At 39.2% G+C, this 23189-nt stretch overlaps 1 protein-coding gene across 6 annotated transcripts in view; it reads left to right on the top strand.

The window, feature by feature from the left end:
- Positions 1-17079, top strand: part of CRLF1 (cytokine receptor like factor 1) — a 132888-nt gene extending 115809 nt beyond the window's left edge. For 4 of the 6 annotated variants that reach the window (XM_075190435.1, XM_075190404.1, XM_075190412.1 and 1 more), the window contains one exon: positions 16688-17079. In XM_075190435.1, coding sequence (XP_075046536.1) covers positions 16688-16776 — 89 coding nt within the window. In that variant the 3' untranslated portion in view covers positions 16777-17079. Of the gene's footprint in view, positions 1-16650 lie in introns of all 6 variants that reach the window. The other 2 variants (XM_075190429.1, XM_075190421.1) reach the window with 1 other exon arrangement.
- Positions 17080-23189: the final 6110 nt, after the last annotated feature.

Genomic DNA, 23189 nt, shown 5'->3' with positions numbered 1-23189 from the left:
TCCTTACAAATGCTAATCTGTGTGTGCTTTTTTGACATGTCCATGATTTAAAATGTACATTGGAAGAATATAAATTGACATTTAAAACTAGTGGGGATTTTTGTAAAATATTATCACTTTTACTGCGGACATAAAAAGTCTACACACTCTTATTGAATTTTCAAGGCTATGTGATGTAAAGCCTAAACTCAAGATATATCATGTCAGACCTTTTTTTTACACCTTTAATGTGGGCTATAGTTATGTTCAGAGTTGACTAATCACACTCAAAATCATGTTTAAATGTAATTACCATCCGCCTGCCAGCAATAAAAGGGATTGTGATTAGCCCCAAATGAAGCTGTTCCCGTAGAATTTCTTGCAGTTTTCTTGGTTGCATCCTACTGTAGCCATGATCCGCAATGAGCTTTCAAAACATTTACAGGATCACGTTGTTGAAAGGTTTCAATAAGGGAAGAGGTATGAAAGAATTTCAAAGGGAGGCAGTATATGTACCATGGAACACTGTGAAGACTATCATCAATAAGTGGAGAAACAGGATCATTGCCAAGATCAGGACATCTCTCGAAAGCTGATGGTAAGACAAGGGGAAAACTCATCAGGGAGGCTACCAGGAGGTCTACTGCAACATTGAAGTATCTGTAGGAATTTGCATGGGTTCATTGACAAATTTTAGCCCAGTGACAGAGCCCACAGCTGCCCACTACGGGACTGGCCTGGGGAACAGATGCCCCCTTGCTCAACCAGCCCTGGGAACTTGTCAATCACTGCATGTGAAAACAATCTTATGGATTCTACACATGTCAGGGCTATGAGTTAGGATGGTATGAGGGAAGCCATTTCTCACAAAAAAGAACATCCAAGCCCATCTAAATTTTTCAAAATATACATTAACTCACCCAAAACCATGTTGGAGAATGTCTTTTGGTCTGATAAGACCAAGGTTGAACTTTTTGGCCTTTATTCTAAAAGATATGTTTAGCGCAATGGCAACACAAATCATCAACAAAAGAACACCATAGCTACTCTGAAGCATGGTGGTGGCAGCATCATGCTTTGGGGCTGCTTCTCTTCAGCTGGTAGAGCATCTCTAGTCAGGATAGAGGGCATAATGAATAGCTCCAACTATCAAGATATTTTGGCACAAAATCAGAAAAATGAAGGTGAAGGGGAATTTCACTTTCCAACATGATAAAGAGACAAATCACAGATCCAAGTCAACCAATAAATGACTTCAGAAAAAGAAGATCAAAGTCTTGGAATGGCCCAATCAGAGCCCAGACCTCAATCCCACTTGTGGAATTATCCAAAGAGGACTATGCACAGGAAATCCCATCTCAGTTTCAGGAACCTAGAACATTTTTTGCAGGAGTGGGATAGAACTGCGAAATTCAGGTGTATACATATTAATTCCCACACTGTGCATGGCAATACATACTATGTGTGATCATATATAATACAATGTATGATCATTCGGGTTGCGAGGTGGGACACCAAATTACATCTTCTGCTCTACTGAAGGTGACCACAGAGCACAGCCTACTAACACGTTTGCTACCATAATTAATTTACACTTTTTTTCTCCAAAATAATTTAATTTTCTTCCTTAAAATACACTAGTCTGTGTGTTAATTTACTTGGTTGATTTTTCAATAAGGTGCAACTTTCAGGCCATTTGGCATGGTCCAAAGCACTGCAAAATCTAAAAAACTTTTATATAGACACAAACCACACTCCTTCATAATCCTTGAAATATCTCAAGCTGCAAAACAAAATGTTATTTATGAGAAGTTTTCCATCAAGTATACGTCTATAAGGAACTCCTATCTCCCTTTCCATTATTCACCCATCAACAGGTACAGGATTTGCTTATATAACAGCCATAATAATCTTTGAGCAAAAATGCATTTGCAGAGCTAAATATGTAGGTACGTGACATGCAAATACCAATTCATGACATCTCAAAAGTAACAGCGGTTCTGAAGCGCTGCAGGTCTATTTCATAAATAAGCCCTTTTTATCAGGAACAGTTAACAACTATGTACAACACATAATAACCACTTCCATTCAAGCAACAGGCTGTGGATCTACACACACTTGGTGAGCAGATGTTTGTTGTCCCCCTACCAGACTGGACCGTAGAGTCAGAGCCATTTTATTTGGATTGCTGTATAAAAAAATGTGGAGAATAGAGTTGGCGCTCCCAAGTGAAAGATGTAAATTAAAAAATAGGAATATTCACTAACAGGTATATAAATCCAAAAAAAGACATTTCAAAGTGTTCAAACTGAATCTGTTGAAATACCAAAAGTTCAAAACTTTAATACATCTTGATGATGATGATGATGCCTTGATAAAGATTATTCTAATGGAAACGCTCAGGTAAGGGGCGGGCACCACGGAGGAATGCACAGTGGACGGACCATCTTACTTGTACTCTCTGAAGTCTATGGAAGAAACATGCCGGCTACCCCACTATGTGGGAGATGTTTCTATCTGCACACTGATATCCATCTGATGTGGGGTAAGGGTCCAACCTGACAGGTGGAGTTTTTTCCTTCCGCTTTGTAGCACAAGTTTATTTTAGGTTTTTTTATTCATGTATGTGTATTTTTAGAATAAATGGTCTTGAGATAATACACTATTCGTGACATTTTTCCTTTTGGCTATATGCTGCAAATAGTCTACATTGGAGAATCTATGTAGCAGTTTCGAGGAATATGACCAGTGCTTTTTTTGTAAAAAAAAAGGTGCCGGAACTCACGTCTTATTAATCTTTTATGAAAAAAAATAAAAAATTATATATATATATATATATATATATATATATATATATATATATATATACATAAATTTACTCCCTTCCTTGCCCCTCACACACTTGACAATTGTAAAATAAAAATAATAACTCCTACCACCTCCTGGTTGGCTGGCAAGGCTGCAGTCCAGATGACTGATGGAGTAAACGCAGGATATCTAGAGGGGAGGCCCCATATGTTAATTTAATAAAACAAACAAAACAACTGGACATCCCTCACCTGTTACACACTGACATGTCCCCTGCTGCGGCTGCCTACCAACTTTTCTCACATATGGCCGCTAGCTATTCTCACCCCTATTCTGCACCCTGGTTTTTTTGTGGCCCTCTCTTTCCACCTACCTCCTTTTTCTGTAGCCCTCTTTTTGCTCCCCCTTTATTCTGTAGCCCTCTTTTTGCTCCCCCTTTATTCTGTAGCCCTCTTTCTGCTCCCCCTTTATTCTGTAGCCCTCTTTCTGCTCCCCCTTTATTCTGTAGCCCTCCTTCTGCTCCCCCTTTATTCTGTAGCCTTCTTTCTGCTCCCCCTTTATTCTGTAGCCTTCTTTCTGCTCCCCCTCTATTCTGTAGCCTTCTTTCTGCTCCCCCTCTATTCTGTAGCCTTCTTTCTGCTCCCCCTCTATTCTGTAGCCCTCTTTCTGCTCCCCCTCTATTCTGTAGCCTTCTTTCTGCTCGCCCTTTGTTTTTCTGTAGCCCTCTTCTACTTTCGCCCCTTCCCGCTTTCTGTAGTCAGTATTACTTACCTTCTTTGCATACTTCTTTTCACTCTTCTTAGTTCGATCGCTGCTCCTCCCGCTGCCCTGCTTCCGGCCGACGGAAGCAGGACACACACACACACACACACACACACACACAGATGCGGTGCTGCACTGTAGCAGCACCGCAGAGAAAAAAAAAAAGTTTAAAAAAAAAGGTGCCGGAACGCCGTTCCCAGCGTTCAATGGGAAAAAAAGCACTGAATATGACACACCATTTGTAAGTTTAAACCGAAAGGGGGCGGGATTAAATCACGTGGTGTTAACAAGTTACAGTCATATACACACTGGATTAACTGGGTTATTTGCAACCATATCAGTTACTCTTATATGTTATGTTATGATATATGTTCTGTTTTGTTTGCATTTTAATTTACATCTTTCATTTGGGAGCACCAACTCTATTTTACACATATTTTATATAGTATAGCCAGAGCACATTATAGTGGATTGTGTGCTGGTTAATAGAGGGCTGCTCCTGATCCGTCAGTTCAAGCACACCATTTCTTTTTTCCTTTGGATTGCTGGCCCATAATTAGTATAGCAATGTTAGTGCTGTGTCCCCTTTGTGGCAGTAAAAGTAAAGGAACATCTACATTAGAGTGGCTATGGAATCCCAGTAACATTATTCTAATATAACCACTGACTTCTTATATATAGGAGTGACCCAATTTTGGTTCACCCACCATTAGTCCCGTCTTCCCTTACTCACCTTAAATGCTTTCCACCCATATCCAGTTTTAAAATATTTTATTAGCAATCAAAATGAAACCATGTATCTATGTTCCTGTATCCAATTGTCCAATGTGTGAACCAACTATACTGCTAAAGTTTGGCGCTGGCAAGATCTGAGTCATATGATGTAAGGGGAAGTTTGGCTTTAACCTGTAGCCCCCCCAAGAGTGTGATGACCTTTCCTGTAGGGAACACACTTGTGACAGTCCACAGATCTAGCCTAAATAGGCAGCAGTTTATTATACAGAAGGATGAGACAGGAATCATCGTTGTCAATAAATAATGTTGGAACAAGTCATTGTCAAGGAGCCAAGCAAAAATTAAGGATTAAGAACAAGTTCGGTCACTAAAAGTAGGTCAGAAAGAAATAGTGTGCAAGCATATCATAACTCTATTAGAACCTGTGGCTCAGGCACCAGTCAATACACTGAGAGGGTTTTAACAGAGAAGAATCTGACATCAAAGCATGTGCCTGGGAGTGTCTAAGTGGGAGCATCTATCTATTTTGGGACCTGCCTAAAAAGAAGATGGACTAGAAAAATAAGAGCACAATGCCTGAACTGTTGGGACCAGTTCAACAGTTTTGTTATAATAAAGTGCACATATTTGCTATCCCTATACTTGAGAGCCCATTAATTGCATGAAAGTAACTATGGGAAAATTTAGGGAAAAGTGTGTTTTTCCCCATTTTTGCCTTATTTTTCCTATACAACGCCTATCAAATAAAAATATATTTACTATGTTAGAAAATTAAAGCCCTATCAGTCCCTAAACAAACAAATTCAAATTTACCTGGCTACACCATGAAGTAAGATTGTATTACTGATGAAAGCAGAAAGCCCCTAAATGTGAAATCCAGTCTGGTCAATAGTGTATGAAATATCCTTGATCATGAAAGGGTGAAAGGGTTAAGCTTCCATCTATGTTACCTTTATGAGAAGGAAATATATAGTATTTATTCTTTGCCATGTTTCTTAAGGTTTTTCTTTACTCTTAATTTAGAGTCTATCTACCCAAGTGGTGCCTCAGTTCTCCTCTTTTTGGGGCTGTATTGGCAATATATAAAATATTGAGTTATTACATAAAACAAAGCTCTGCTCTTGCACCTCAGAGATGATGGAGGACTTTAATGCAGGAAAAAGCAGTGGGAGTACAAGTCACCCTTATTGTCACTTTGGCCATGTCCCCCAATGGGTGAGAATGCAATTGTAAAGTACTACATAATTTGCTGGTACTATAAAAATAAATGTTGATGATGATGTTGATGAAAACAGGGCGAGGCAAATATGGAGGAAAGATTGGAAATATGCCTCTCGTATCTCCATATTTACCACGATACATAGACATATTTGCGTTTATTCCATCAAAATGCCTAGGATAGCATCAACTCTAAAAAAACCCTGACACACTGCCCCCAGCCCAGCCAGCCCCTGTTTATTCTTACTATCACCCTACTTAGGCATCATTTAGCTACTGCCTCCCAAGCAATTTACATTTCTCAGATAAATACTGTAATTACTACATCATTGCGTCAAACCTTCAGATTCACACCTTACACGTTTTCTCACCAACTGTCAAAATGTCACCTTCAGCTTGGAATACTACACCAGCATCTCCATGTCTGTTCAGTCAGTTGCTTCCAGTCTGACTCGAGGCTCTGCAATAAATTGTTCAGTTAGTCTATTGTACATAAAATACATCACAAAAATACATCACAATGACACATACTTTTCACCTTTTCCAGGCTGTTCATCTTTCTCTCACCTTTTGTAAACTTTTGTACAATACTAAAAATATGATTATTACATACTGATATCTAACAGTGCAAGTATTTCAGTCAGATGTAATTTTTGTGCATGTTTATAGCCAATCAACCAGAGTTTTACATAGTCATCAGAACTGTAATTCTCTTTTACTAAATTTCAAAGCAGCTAAAGCTTAATGGGATAGAATTGTGGAATACAATGCTTTGGTGACTGCTCTGGGACATGCTCACTCTGAATTAAACCTAAAACTCTATATATTTTTATGACATGAAATAAAATGTCATATTTAGAAACCAATGCATGTACCTATGTTTGTTGCTGTGGGAACCTGATGTTATGCCAAATTCACTAGGTTATTGCTGGTGAGAAGTGCCGTTTATGGTTGTGGGAGAGCTATTTCACCTTTTAAAAATGTCTTGTATATTTTGCTTTCAGATTTCTGATACATACCATGCCCTAATTGCTGCCTATAAACCCATGAGGCCTTCTCACAGATGAATACCCCATAATATGCGTGCTTTTATAAGACCATAAAGAATTGAGTTACTGGGATGTTAAGCAGTTACACAATAATTCTTATTTATATAATGTCCTTTTCAGTGGCTAAAGGTGCCATCCCACGAAGTCGGTAAGAAAACATAGTTTGGTGAGGAATTTAAAGGAACAACTTCCCTCCCCCAGTTTTGGAATTCTCTTTTGTAAACACATTTGGAACCAGAGGAATGCCTATAATTTGTACTGCTTTATATATTGTGGCAATGTAGCAAGTTGTAGCAGCAGGTTACTCCAGCCTAATAATGAACAAAAGAATCATCTTGTCCACTTCTACCTCATTGCTTCCAATGTCATTTTTTATATATGTGTATTTGAAAAACTGCTCTGATATGCTGTGGCTATAATATAAGGAGCAGAATAAATTGGCCACTATTTAGATAAACTCCTTTTGACATCCAGGGCCTGTGTAAGCAGGATGGCAGAGAAAAGCCGGGGTGTGTATGTTACATTGGTAGCCATGCAGTGCACAGTCTTTTTTATCTTAATATTTTCTGTGTGGGTTCTTTGGGTACATTGGCAGGATATGAAATGTGGCGATTAAATAGCCCCTTTTAAATCTACACACATCACCTATCACTTCTTAGTACCACCTGGTCACCACACTCCGCTGTAACTGACTGTAAGAATAAGCATTTTAACTGACAGAGTGAATGGATTATTTGCTGAGGAAGGAGAATATTTCCTCTCCCTCTTTTTCTCGTACACCATTCACATTGTTATTAACTGTCCTACTAGTGCAGTAGTTCCTGGAGGAAGTGTCTGTAATTAGTGTATCATACTTCTTTCTGCAGAACACTGCAACCAGAGCTACAGGGGAGGAGGAGGCCAGGTGAGGATCTCTTCTCTGCTGGTCCTACGATTGTGCTGCCTAAGACAAGGTTATCACCTTGCCACATTGGAGAAATGGCCTTGGCACAAGCCCAAGAAATATTGTTAACTACAGCATTCTAGTTAAGCATGATACATAGTATTGAGAAATAACAATTGTAGTCGATGGTGGGGACACATATTCATTGATACAGGCACTGTGTTATTTTCTGGCTCTAGACAGTTGATGATTGCAGGTACAGCACTAGTTCCTGGCTCTGGGTAGTTTAAATTGTTAAATTTAGAGCATGAAAGTAAAACACACTATAGAGTGTTAACTCGATATTCTATTGAAGTTATGCACTACCTTTCAACTACATTACAGACAGCTCTACCTACACTTTTAGAACAGTGACCAAATGTAGTACAGGTCAAAACGTTGAGAATCCAGTCATTTGAGATACTGTAATATCACTGACATTGGTGGAACTATACTGTTTGCAGTGGGTGCAGCTGCTACTGCGTCTGGAAGTGAAGGGGCCTTGTAATGCTGGGTCACCCCCCCTCTGAGGTCTTTGGTCCCCCTAAGACCCTTGCTCTGCTCTAAAAAGAGCCGTGGTCTCTTCTTAGTTGGCACATGCGCAGTGGGTGCATGCATCTGACTGTGCATGCATAGAAGAGGAAAGTGTGGGGTTCGGGAACGTGGAATCACCAAATGGGTAGAGGCTTGGTGATGCCACTCTCCTGAACCCCACACTTTCCTCTTCTGTGCACGCACAGTCAGGTGCATGCAGCCACTGTGCATGTGCCAACTAAGAAGAGACCAAGGAAGAACTGTGCATCACCACTCTCATGGTGATGCAGTTCTGCTCCTGATCATTGGCCCTGCCTCTGAACATGAATAAACCAACCTTCACACACCGTGCATTTCTGCAAAGCATATATACCAAACTATTACTTATGCTGTGCCTACTGTGTTAAAGAAGCACTTCCATCCTAAAATAGCAGCTTGCTGCAGAGGAGTGAAAGTGAGCATGGTGGACGCATCTAGCTTGGTATAAACACTACAGGTATTTTTATGTATATCATTCAGCTCCCTAATTTAAAGACTTGATATATACTAATTTTAAATAGTGACTTTACTTTTTCTTTAGATCCAGGTAATTTGCAAAATGTTTACAGAAAAATAAAATTAAAGCAAACTTACTAACTCACATGGTCCCACAATGTGACACATGGTTTAGGACAGTGTCCATAACCATACTGTTTGTATATGTGACTGTAGCAGCATGTGGTGAGGTTTGGGGGGCTATGTGGTGGAATCTTGTGGCTATATAATGGCACTGCTGGGCTACGTGGTGAAATTCTGACTGTATATGTTGGCATTTTAGGTCTATATCGTGGCATTATTGGGCAATATGGTAGCATTAAGGGACAATATAGTGGCTCTATGAGAGACTGTGATATGAGGCTATTCTGTTGCATTATTAAGCTATATGGTAGCATTATGGGGCTTTATATTAGTATTATGAGACTATGTGGTGGCAAGAGATTGTATATTGTAGGACTGTATGTGGCCAGATAGGTAATTACCTCTGTGCTATAGTAATTGGGATTGTATAGGATGAACATATGGGACACATGGGTCACAGTAATAAAGTTTTGCCATTCCAAGCATGCCAAACTATAAAAAACACATATATATATGGATTTTGTGCACTACGAAAATCAATAATGTAACTTTTAGGAACTATTAGATCAACAAGTTAAATACCATGTTTCATACATTTGCATTGAGAAAATTAGATGTTTGTAAAAAATGAATTCCATTTGTATGGTAGACCCCAGATTTGTTGCCTCAGGAAATACATCCCTGCACCATTTGCTTTTCACTTACCGTTTGCACTTACTGTAGTTGTTTTTTGGTGCAACAATTTAAACTTACCCATTATACACAATGTTAAACTTGTCATAGTGAAAAACTTTTGCCAATTTGGAAGGTGGGTGAATATAAATGACATTTACATTTATTTAATATATGTCCTTTAAGTGTAAATGATTCAAGATTTAAGAATAAAATATTCCATGGACATTATAGGGTAATACCCCTCTATTATGCAGAGGTTACAATATTAACCTTTGTGCAATAGATATTTTCTCCCATTCCATTTCCACTTCCTTCTCTGTTAAATGTGCCTTTTTTATATACTTTGTTGAAACTAAAATGTATACACCATTTTACAAGCCTTTCCCTGCTCATTCTCTAATGTGTTTATATGTCTCTAGTGATGTCATATTAAATGTTGTAACAGAGTTCAGTGAACCTATATTTTTAAAATAAGCATGTCTGAAAAAGTATAGTTACAGATGACAGTTATAATTGAAATAAAGAAGTCCCAAAACTAAGTTGTGATTAGGAAAGTAAAATCTGCACAACAGAATCAAGTGTTTTCTGTATTTAGCCTTTTGTAGTGTGAAACTCTCAGAACATTAGTACATTATATAGGAATACTTGATACTTTTCAGAGGGCTCCAAGGACAATTATTTCCTGTGATTAATGGCATGTCTCATTTCACTTGGCTAATTTACTTACCATGTCACACTTGTTTAACACCACCCGGAAACCCACTGCTAAATGTATCGAGTGGTAGGAGAGAGTGGGACATGGGGAAAAGATGACAGCAGTGGGAAGTACTGTAAGACAGATGGTAAAGACAGGATGAGTCTGGGAAGAAAAGCAAAAGGAAATAGTAAAGCGGGAAATATCAAGTGACCTATTGTGTGCTGGGTAATATCTCTGTCTCAGCACAGTAGTAATTTCAAACACTGGATACAAAAATGTACAGTCTTAACGAGAATAGTTTAAAATAAAGTATAAAACGCATAAATATATTCCAGGAATTTTCTGTGAAGGGAAATAAATCAGATAATGTTTATTGTCATCAGTTTTCATATGAAAGGAAAAATTGGGTAGATGCCGACACTTGATGCGGATCTACAGGTGTCTGCATCACATGTCACTATCAGGTTTCAGTTGAAATGAAAACAATTTGAATGACGCTTACAGTGATAACAATGACTGACAAAGTCAGGTGTCAACATCAGATGTCAGCATCAGTCATTAGTCTTACAATTAATTTGATAATGTCCTAAAATGGACACTGTGCTCCAAATATATTCACATGTCAACTGTAGAATTGCTGAAGTCAATCATTTTCACCTTAGGTTATTTCTATTTTGTTAAAGCAATAAAACAAAAGTCTACATTAAATAAGTTGCCTGATTATGTTTTTTATTTTAATAAAAGTGGCCATGCTAATTATTTAAAACTAGATAGTACATCACTAATAAATATACTTTTACTTGTATTTTATTGTAAACAGAAAGAACTATCCTGTACATGCCCAGGAGACCAATTCAATTGTCCATTTATCACGTAGTAATCCTTCTTGATGAAGTTGCCAAATACTTAGGTTGCCCCTTTATTCATTTGAATGTGTTCTGTATTCTTCAAGTATACTTCTTGGCTGCCTCTCATTTAGCTCTTATCTAACTTAGAAATCTATGGGGACATTATGGCTGTTTTTATTTCTCATAATGTAAGTACGTCTTGCCTAAACAGTATTAGCCTTACAAAAACACAGAACAAACTGCAGTATAAGCACAAGTCACATCAGAACAAATACAAAAATATTATATTATAAAATAAATGAACGACTATTAACAGTATGATCATTCATATGAATGTGGATATTCAAAAAATATTTACATTTTTTTATTACATTAAATACATAAAGCAACATGCTTTCAATGAGTACTGTACATATAATTAGGTTATATAGTCTATTTTACCTTTTATACACATCTTCTGTGATGGCTCACTAGCCATGCATATACGTCATTTTTAAAACAACGACTATGCCGTGCCAGTCATCAGTCAGCACTTACACCTGCCCTGTAGATGGTGCAAATGATATACCTGAAACCAAGAGTTCTTATGATAAAACCAAGAATTGACTAAACCACACCTGCATTAGAATGCCCTGGGCATGCCCTAACTATACATTGTCTACAGTCATGGCCAAAGGTTTTGAGAATGACACAAATATTATTTTTCACAAAGTCTGCTGCCTCAATTTTGATTATGTCAATTTGCATATACTCCAGAATGTCATGAAGAGTGATCAGATGAATTGCAATTAATTTTAAAGTCCCTTTTGCCATGACAATGAACTTTATCCCATAAACAACATTTCCACTGCATTTCAGCTCTGCCACAAAAGGACCATCAGGTCAATCATTCTCTCGTTAATACAGGTGAGAGTGATGACAAGGACAAGGCTGGAGATCACTCTGTCATGCTGATTGAGTTAGAATAACAGACTGGAAGCTTTAAAAGGAGGTTGGTGCTTGAAATCATTGTTCTTCCTCTGTTAACCATGGTTGCCTGCAAAGAAACACATGCAGTCATCATTGCTTTGCACAAAAACGGATTCACAGACAAGGATATAGCTGCTAGTAAGATTGCACCTAAATCAACTATTTATCGGATCATCAAGAACTTCAAGGATAGAGGTTCAAAAGTTGTCAAGAAGGCTTCAGGGCGCCCAAGAATGTCCAGCAAGTGCCAGGACCCTCTCCTAAAGTTGATTCAGCTGCAAGATCGGGGCACCACCAGTGTAGAGCTTGCTCAGGAATTGCAGCAGGCAGGTGTGAGTGCATCTGCACGCACAGTGAGGCGAAGACTTTTGGAGAATGGCCTGGTGTCAAGAAGACCAGCAAAGAAGCCACTTCTTTCCAGAAAAAATATCAGGGACAGACTGATATTCTGTAAAAGTTACAGGGATTGGACTGTTATGGAATGGGGTAAAGTCATTTTCCCTGATGAATCCCCATTCAGATTGTTTGGGGCATCTGGAAAAATGCTTGTCCAGAGAAGGAAAGCTGAGTGCTACCATCAGTCCTGTGTCATGCCAACAGTAAAGCGTCCTGAGTCCATTCATGTGTGGGGTTGCTTCTCAGCCAAGGAAGTGGGCTCACTCACAATTTTGCCTAAGAATACCACCATGAATAAATAATGGTACCAAAACATCCTCCAAGAGCAACTTCTCCCAACCATCCAAGAACAGTTTGGTGACGAACAATGCCTTTTCCACATGATGGAGCACTTTGCCATAAGAAAAAAAAGTCATAACTAAGTAGCACAGAGATCAAAACATCAAAATGTTGGGTCCATGGCCAGGAAACTCCCCAGACCTTAATCCAATTGAGAAATTGTGGTCAATCCTCAAGTGGCAGGTGGACAAGCAAAAACTCACAAATTCTGACAAACTCCAAGCATTGATTAGGCAAGAATTGATTGACAGCATGCCAGGGCGAATTGTAGAGGGTCAACACTGCAAATATTAACTCTATGCATAAACTTACTAAAATTGTCAATAAAAGCCTTTGACACTTATGAAATGCTTGTAATTTTACTTAAGTGTACCATAGCAGCACCTGACAAAAAGGTCTAAAAACACTGAAGCAGCAAACTTTGTGAAAACCAATACTTGTGTCATTCTCGAAACTTTTGGACATGACTGAATGTTACTATGTTAGTTCGCCTCTCCTCCATTCCATACCTCAAGATGTATGCTGCTGTAAGTGTCATTTGTGATGAGACATGAATTGCATGCAATTTCGTTCATTGGTGTAAGGTCCATTTCTGGGCATGTGCAAAGCAAATGGACTGGGGTCCAACCATGAATTGGGCCCTGCCTGAGCAAAAGCAGATATTTGGCTTCATAAACAATTTTTGCACTCAATTAAATTGTGCTGACCCATTTGAAAGCAAAAAATTGACAAAATTAAAATAAATAGTTGCATTTGATAAGCTACATATACACTTACATGTAAATTCTACATTTAAGATGCAGTTGGAACAAAAAATAATCGTATTGAATGAGTCTGTTCATATTTGTGGTTTTACCTAAATTTAATATTGTGCTGCAATGCATTTTTAGCATATCTTGTTCAATTTCAGTGCATCTCATGCACATCAACACAGCTGAAAACTTGCATTTTTCTCAATCGCCCCCCTGCACTGTAAACCCAATCGATTGCGGCTAAGAAGCCTTTACACATGCGTTTCCACATATTTGGCTTGAACCAGATAACAGCTTCCTGTTTTGTCACAGGGGTATGTTTAACGTACACAGATTGTAGACACTTGTAGATGCATCTCAACACATCTTAAATGCATACATAAATGCACTGAGGTTTATATGCATTTTTACTTGCATTGTTGCATCTAAATAATTCATTGCAAATGCTAGTGTGTAAGTAGCCAAAGGGAGCAAAAATCTAAAAAAAAAAATATTTTAATTCCTAAAATAATATCTATGATTTAAACAAAAGTGTGTTTCAATTAAAATGTACTAATTGCATGATAGTGTTTTTCAACCTGTTTACAATACTGTCCTCACCAGTGGCTGGTTGGCAAATTTTAGATCGTGGGGGCAAGACTCAGCTCAGCAGCCTATCAGGAACCTTTTAAAGGAAAAAGAATAGATAGCAGATGCCCCCAGCCCAGCAAGCCACTGGTCCTCACTACAGTGGCAGTGTAAGTGTGAGTGTACACTGTGATCCCTGTGTAACAAATATTTACAGTTATCTTAAGAGAGCTTTTAGAAATATATTTTGAGTGTAAATGTTACAACTTTCTCTTTCATGTAAGATCAATGAGCGTTTTAGCTCTAATTTCTCTTTAAGAACAGTGGAATGTATTTTACATCTTCCTTCTCTTCAAATGAGGAGTCCCTGGGAGAGAGATGTGGTCAAATACTGGAACATTCCATCCATTTCAAAGGACTCATAGGACAACTGACGCCTTTTGGCTTGTCCGACAATTAGAAGAAATGTTACTCCATTTACAGTTTTAATTTAGATACCATGAACCTTTTAGAGCAGGAATCAGCTGGCGATAGAAAGTCACAGTTGTATTTATCAGGCAATAGGGAGAAAGCATTGGAGTAGTGTGAAGAAAAGATGCAGAAATGGAAGTCACAGCTGGTCCAGATTGGCTCATTTAGGCAACATTATGAAAATCACATATAGAAATCAAGCCTAGGCAGGAAATAGTTCGCTGACATATTATTAGCAGGCTTTCAAATGTTGTGAACCTTTGTTGTATATAGTGATTATATCTAATGGATCACATCAGATATGATTAATCATCACTTAGTGAAAAGCTTTAGGTTTGATTATGGTTCAAATCTTACTTTCTTCTAGCTTTGTAAAGAAGAGGCTCTTTATTCTGTTGTTTTCAATCTGCTGGAAATAATGAGACTGTAGATGTAGCAGGTATTGATGCCTTTTTTCCAGCTTTTGCCAAAATACATGTTTCATATAAGTAAACTAAATACATTGACATCTAATAATTTCCAAACACTGTTTAATAAGGAGCAGGCAACAGGATGCTTTGATACTTACATCAAAACATTACAATATTATAGGGGCCGATTCAATTTGGCTGTGTTATTCTTGGAATAACGCGTCCTGCGCATTATTATCATTACTATGGCAAAAGTGTGCAGTATTACCGTTAGCAGCCCTCGGGGCCATGAGCAAAAATTCAGGTTAAAATTACTGTATTAACTGTAATACAATTAACGCTGTGTCATTGTTACACGAAAGTGTCCGAATTGCATTTTTCCCTTAATATAATGGGACATATTCAATTGTTGGCGTTACCTGCAAAAGTAACGTGGCTTGTGCACTACTACCGTTATTACGGTAATAGTATGCGTAATTATCGTTATTACTGTACCTTTAACGCCGGCTTTTAGCTCGCAGATCAGGGAGCTGCGAGCTGAAATCTGGCTTAGAATTACCAAAATACCGGTAATACTTTCAACGCCACGTTACTTTAGAGAGTAACCTGGACAATTGAATATGCCTCAATGTGTTGTGTAAAACTAATTTAAATGTAGCAACTAGTATCCCAGTATTTGCTACCTAGCTACTTACAGATGTGTTCTAAATATCGTAAATGTAATCTTTTCCATAACAAATTCACTCATAAATACAGGATGTTATGTCCATTACAAAACAGAGTGGAATTGAAAATTATAATGCCAATTCTATAAAAAGGTATTCATTCATAATGATATAAGCATTCACTATGTAAATTATCTTTTCATTTTTAAATCCGATCCTTAATAAAAGAAAAACAAATTAAAATATATATCACTTTATTATGAGAACATCCATATTATTTTTGTGATTACTGAGTAGTTTTTTTAATGATGGTATGAACGAAAGATTTATAAAAAATGTTTATTTGTTCAAACCACATTCAAAATTAGATAATTGTTTTCCAGATGTTAAAACTGAAATTCAATATTTGTGAATTGATTGCTTAAACCTTTTGTCATACCATCATTTTGGTAAAAAATATAATTATGAAATTATTTATCAATGGTATAACACACATTGATTAAAACGTGTTAGAACTGTAGTAATAAAAATATACCAATTAATTTGTAGTGGCCCATGTTCTTAGAAGCGTTCTTAAAAATGGCTTTGAATAATTCACAATCAGAAAAATTCATAATTTCAAAGCAATATGCTCTATATGCCCTTTAACTCCGTATGGTTAGAAGCAATAAAGAAATGCACTCTATTTATCTTCTTGCATTCTTTACTTTAGAAATGTCTTTTTATTGCTTGATAAGTGACAAAAAGGGCAAAACATGTCCAACATTCAGCATGTCTTTAAAGGAGCATTGGGACATTAGATGAATAGTTTTTCTATGACACCCATCTGTCCTAACTTAAACACTCCTGTCAGGGGCATAAGGGCCACAAGGACAGCCCATATAGCTACTAAAGGGCTCAGCAGGAAAGGGGACCCAGAGCTGTGTGTTTAACACCTTTGAAGGCACCCGCTTGGGTGTTCTGAGCATTCATAGGGCCATGCGCATGAACATTGGAAGTTCTTTTATTCTTACTGTTCCGTTGTGATAGTTAACACTATGTTTTAGTAACAGGAAGCTCATCCTTTATTCGTTAGCTGAGCCCTCAGAGCTTAAAATCAAACAGTGGTAGGACAGTTGTCATACTCAACCATACAACAGATTAATTCTGTCAATAAATGACCACCACCATAAGACCAGTATGAGGCTCTGTGTTTAAATTGAAAAAGTACCTTGAAGATGTTTTCTATGCTTTCAGGTTCTACCAGGTGATAAGTTATAGCATCTTATTTTAGCCGGGCAGGAGGACGCAAAGGAAGCGGAGCTGAGGACTTTACGCAAAGGGGCAGCGAAACTTGAGCATCGTCCCGATGAAGACTTTTAAGTTCAAGCTTTGAGATCCTGAAGGCGACCTTTGTTCGGTCCAAAGAAAGAGACTCCAACAGAGATGAAGTTACATGTTTTCATTTCAATGTACGTCACATTCCACTCCAGAAACCATGGTTTGAAGGTGACCAAATAGTCTTGTAGAAGACTGTCTTTTGCAGAACTGTATGTTTTCAATGCTTTCACTTGGAAACTTATTTTTATCTCTTATTTAAAGTTGTATATTTTGACAATGTTTGTAATTCTCACAGAAGTTAACTTTTTATGTGTTTATGTTCTATGTTTTAATGTTCTTGTTATCAACTAGATTATTATGATTTTTTTATGAATTAAAATGATATTTTCTCTAAAATCGATTATTTTGCAGAAATATTATGATGTTATACATTTTCCATTTGAAAGTTTGATCTACAAGCATTTATTTTTCAAAATTATTATTGGTTTAGAACTGTGATGCACTGACTTTGTCCTTCAACTGAGCAGGCCCAGCATGCCCCGCCCCTTCCTCCCAACTAAGCCTGGATGACAGATTCCCTTCATCATCATCATCCTCATCATCCTCATCAGCTATTTATATCCCTTATGAGTAACCAGCAAACGTAGACTGATAATAAATGGAGATTAACTGCAAGTTGGTTATCTCTGAAATGAAAGTTTTCTACAACAAGTTTCATATAGTTTTTTGCTCTATAATCCATGATCCATAGACCAAAACAGCTAATTACCAAATTAATTTCCTGTGTGCAATTTTCAATTGTGTTTCACAAAATCTAACATGAACAATCTAACAGTAATGTATGAGCGATGTGTACTTCCCACAAAGGTAAATTTGAAAGCACTCACTAGCATGGCAATATCGCTCATGTGTAAAACATGTGAAAAAGTTGTCTGCTGCAATGTGGAGCAGCTACAACAGCTGTAATTTACATCTATGTTAAATACATTTTTCTGTACTTAGTGCAGGACCTAGAACACATTAAGTACTGATTTAAAACAAAACTTTTTATCCGATGTCTGAGAGTCCTTAGGTAGACAATATTGAATCTCATCTATACCTTTATTCTGAGCAGGATCACTGAGAGGGGGGAGCAAGTACAAAGGAGCGAGGCCCAGGCCTGCCTGTGTAGTGTGAAGGGCCACTAACCTGGTGTGGACACTCCCCTGGTGGCTATGGAAAGGGACCCAAGAAGTTTTTGCACCGAGGCCCCAAAATTCCTCCTGGTAGCCCTGATTCTGTGGACTTGTATCTGTAATTCAAAGTTTGCCAGATTCCATCAAACATATGTTTTGAACCCATCAGGATAATCAACACACATTAATTGTTCTTAATGGTAATTACATCCAGTTCAATTCTGACTCATGGAGCAGTGTAAGCAACTTGTTACTAAAAACTGTTCACATTTTGCCCATACTTGTGACTTACTATCCATGACTGGCAACAGGGTATGATTATAGTGCAAGAGAATTTCCTTAGATCTAAGAATATTTACGGTATATCTTAACAAGATCAACAAAAAAATATACATATAAGCGGTGGTCACTGCTCATTTGTTTCTATAATACAAATTAATGCAAGTGAGGAAGACATGCAGCTGTTATGTGTAGCTTCATTTTGGTAATATTTGTTTATGGCTTCTCTTGCTGTGCAGACATTTCTGTTCTTCCAACATTGGAAGTCCGGAGTTGATTAATGTATCCAAGCTTGTGGATCGCAGAATGTAGGGTTTCGCAGTGAGGCATAGCGAAAGAGGAACGTTGGGAGAGAAAGATTAGCCGCAATGCCACATTCAGGGGGTAGCAGACATTTGTCAGATGAGCCAAAGAGATGTGGGAGATGATGGTCTTGCTGGCATCCAGGGAAAGAGCAAATCTTGACAATGCTGCAAAGATGGAGGCACAAGAATGGGCAAGGGACTGGATTTGGGGAGTGAAAATAAGGGCAGAGTCAATGATGACCCCCAGGCAGCCTGCATGGGGAACAGGGGAGAGAGCACTACCTCAACTTTAAGGGAGAGGGGATGTGATGCTAGGTAGTAGAAAGATGATAAACTCAGTTTTGGATATGTTGAGCTTGCATCCAGCCATCCAGGTGGAGTTGACAGAGAGGCAGTTAGAGACACAGGAGAGGAGGGAGGGAGGAAGAGAGAGCTGGCATAGAAGCAGGAGCGGATTGGGAACTTAAAGTGGCCCTGGAAAAAAGTATTGAAGTGGCCTCATGTGGGCGGGACCAAAATAACTGTAGGTGGGGCCAGCACAAAAGTAGGCGGGATTTAGAACTACTGGAATCTGGTTGTAGTAACATTTAGGAAAACCTAGATGTGATGACGTTACACACAGTGGGTCATTTCTAAAGCAATGCAGGGCAAATGCTGCCAATCCTGTGTCATAAAATTACATGAATCCTTTTACATTATCTGCGACTGGTTTATACCTCTGTGCTCCAACTTGTTTAGTTGCTTACTAACACGTACTTCCAAAATTCCCTTCATAGAAACATACCTGACTTTGTTTAATAAGTTTAACTATTACGAAAGATGTTGGCACAATTATATTTGATCAGTCTGCCAGAGCAGCATATGAGCAACTCACGCACTGTTGTTTCCCTGACGTCATGAGATACAAACTACCAGTTAAATCTCTCTCTATATATAATATATAAATATGTGTACTGTGTTTCAAAAATGCATTAATAATAAGCCTTATAATAAATGGCTGTCTAGGTGCGATCATCACAAAGGTGAAACAACATCTGCAAGAAAACACTTCATTTGCAACAAATGTGTATGAGCCCCAAATGTGCCCAGTGATTGGGGGTGGTTTGAATTTACAGTGTAGGGAGGGATGACAGACAATGGCACAAGTAAAGGGGAAAGCTATTACAAGTGTTTGCTGGTGATATACTAAGTGCAAAGGAGGCAGGATTAATTATATTGTCAATGCAATGGGGGCTGGCCATATTTTCAACAAAGTGATCTGAGAATGGGACCAGTGAAAGGTAGAGGAGGCAATGGAATCAATGCAAGAACCACTAAAGCATCACCAGAGCTGGAATAAGGCTCTGGGGGGAGGGGGGCACATAAGACAGGGGGGTTATTATTTTAAATACATCTTAGACAAATACACAGGCAAAACTGTGTGTACTACTGTTAGATACACGCATCTCTGCCTTCACGAGCAGTACAGTGTGAAGCGGGACATACCTCCCAACTGTCATTGCTGTCTGACCAATTCCTGACTAAGCGAGACAGTCACCCAAATTCGGGACTGCCCCATCAGATTCAGGACAGTTGGCAGTCTGTCCTGCTTTCTCCTACCTGTTCTTGTTGCTGCTTGTCTGGATACTGGAATGCTGGAGGCCCTATTTGGAAAAAATAATGGGTACATGAAAATTAGAAAATGCCAATCAGCCCCAGCATTAAATCAATAGCATTCACAGTAAATAATTAGGCCTCCCTCTAGCCCAAACATTAAAATAATATTACTCACATTTGATAAACAGATCTATTTCCCTCCAACCAGCCCTGACAATAAATTAAAAGTATACACATTTAATAAGTAGAACTACTTCCCTCCAATCAACCCCAGCAAAAAATTAATAGCATTTTCGTTTAATATTACCATTTCCCACAACCATTCCCAGCATTAAATAATTCATATTCACATTTAGTAAATAACTCTCCTACCCAAACTCAGTCCCACATTAAATTAATAGCCCCATATCACATCAGCTTTGAATTAAAAGTTCCTCCACCTCATCTTAATTTAATAGGTCCCACTATTTAATGAAATATCCCACAAATAAATTAAATTGCCCCACCATAACCCCACAAATAAAACAGCACACATTTAATAATTAGACCCCACCTAAACGCCACCATTAAATTAATAGCCTACCTTCCACCAATGTGCTATTAAGACAGCCCTCCTCCCTTCCCTCATATCACACATTATAGCAACATAATCCCCTTTCCTTCACAAATTATAGTAGCCCCTCCCTGTCCTTCACACTCCCTATAGTTTAGTATAGGCAGCTCTCCCTTAGTATAGTACAGGCAGCCCCCCCTTAGTATAGTATAGTCTAGGCAGCCCTCCCCTTAGTATAGTATAGTCTAGGCAGCCCCCCTTAGTATAGTATAGTCTAGGCAGCCCTCCCCTCAGTATAGTCTAGGCAGTGCCCCCTTAGTATAGTATAGTCTAGGTACCCCCCTTTGTATAGTATAGGTAGCCCCCCTTAGTTTAGTATAGGCAGCCCCCATTAGAATAGTACAGGCAGCCCCCCTTAGTATAGTACAGGAAGCCCCCTTAGTATAGTATAGGTACCCCCCCTTAGTATAGTATAGGCAGCCCCCCTTAGTATAGTCTAGGTAGCCCCCCATAGTATAGTCTAGGTAGCCCCCCATAGTATAGTATAGGTAGCTCCCCCTTAGTATAGTATAGGTAGCTCCCCCTTAGTATAGTATCGGCAGCCCCCCCTTATTATAGTATAGTCTAGGCAGCCCCCCTCAGTATAGTCTAGGCAGTCCCCCCTTAGTATAGTATAGTCTAGGTATCCCCCCTTAGTATAGTATAGGCAGCCCACCCCTTAGTATAATATAGGCAGCCCACCCCTTAGTATAGTATAGGTAGCCCCCATAGTATAGGGAGCCCCCCTTAGCATAGGTAGCCCTCCCTTAGTATAGGTAGCCCACCCTTAGTATAGTACAGACAGCCCCCCTTAGTATAGTATAGGTAGCCCCCCTTAGTATAGTACAGACAGCCCCCCTTAGTATAGTACAGGCAGACCCCTTAGTATAGGTAGCCCCCCCACCACTTACCTTCAGTTACTCAGACCAGTGACTTTTCTCACATCAGGCAGACAGGAAGTGAAGTCAGACTTTCTGTCTGCCGAACAGCAGCCTGGGAGCCCATACAGCAACAGGCAGCCTAGCGATTGGCTGCCTGTTGCTGCCCACTGAACACCAATGGTTAATATTACTTCCCTGCACCGCCCGCCCCCCCCCTTGCGGCCGAGCGCGCTCCACCCCGCGCGACTAATTTTTTTTTTTTAAACTGTGACACAAAGTGAGGTGGCCTCGTTAGGCCATTGGCCTACCGCGAAACTTCCCGGTAAGGTCTATGGCCAATCCACCCCTGCATAGAAGTGATATTGGAGGTCAAAGGAGCGGATGAGTTGACCAAAAGAAGAGGTGTAAAAGGAGAAAAGTAATGGGCCAAGAACAGAGCCTTGGTAACCTCAACAGATAGAGGAACAGGGAGGTTGCAGGTACCAGAGGAAGAGATACTGAAAGACAGGTAGGAGGTAAATCAGGAAAGGGGCAAAAGCAGGGAGAAGTTGCCAAGAGTAGATCATTGGTGGAGTGGAGAGAGAGCAGAAGCCTGATTGTAAGGGATCAAGGACAATGACAGCGTGAACAGTGAGAAAGTGTTTTAAATGGTTGCAGACTGACTGTTCAAGAAGTTTGGAAAGGATTGGGAGTAGGGATATTGGGCTGTAGCTGGAGAGAGAGAAAAATTGAGAGACAGTGTCTTGATAAAGTGATGAGCACGTGTTTGAAGGCAGAAGGGAAGAGTCTTGTAGCGAGAGATATGTTGAAAATGTGAGCTAGGTGACTGCAAGTTAGAGGAGAAAGAATGAGCAAGTAGGACAGAACAGGGATGAGGGAAAATATTGAGGAGGAAGAGGAGGGGAGGAGTGGGAGGACCTCAGAGTCCTAAAGGAGGACAAAGTGGTGGGGGGGCTTTAAAATGGGCTAGGGTGGGGGATGGGATAGCTGTAAGGAGGAGATATCATAGTTGATTTTTCTCTTGAAGTAAGAAGCAAAGTTGTGGACTTTGAGGTTGGACAGAGAGGGTGTAGGTGAGGGGCAGAGAAAGGAGTTGATGTTGGAAAATAGGTAACAGGGTTTTTTGGACTGGGTAGTTCAAGCGTGGCAGAGAAATGATGAATTACAGAAGTCAGAGATGTCACAGAGGTAAGAGAATATGAGGTCAGGGGAATGCTCATCACAGTGTGTGGGAGAAGAGGTCCACTGGGTGAGCCATGTGCAGAGGTGATAGAAAGGAGTTGTAGGCAGAATTAACATTGAGAGTATTAACATGGATGTTCAAGTCCTCAAGAATGAGTATTGTTGAAGAAGTGAGAGGCGTGGCCATGGGGGCAGTAGATGCCTGGAGGTGGAAAGGGTAGAAAAGATGTATGTTGTGAGTATCACAGGAAAAGAAGGAGAGGGAAGGGACAGGGGAAACAATGCTGAAGGTGCAGTTAGGAGATAAAAGGTTGCCTATACCACCACATAAAGGATAGATCAAATAGACAAAGCAGAGAGCAGCAGTTGAGACAGTGTCAGAAGATGGGATCCAAGTTTCAGTGAGGGCAAGTAGGTTGAAGGAGCGAGAGAGGAAAAGGTCATG

Source organism: Mixophyes fleayi, chromosome 1 (genome assembly GCF_038048845.1).
Source record: "Mixophyes fleayi isolate aMixFle1 chromosome 1, aMixFle1.hap1, whole genome shotgun sequence".
NCBI lineage: Eukaryota > Metazoa > Chordata > Amphibia > Anura > Limnodynastidae > Mixophyes > Mixophyes fleayi.
This window is presented reverse-complemented; position numbering and strand designations above follow the sequence as displayed.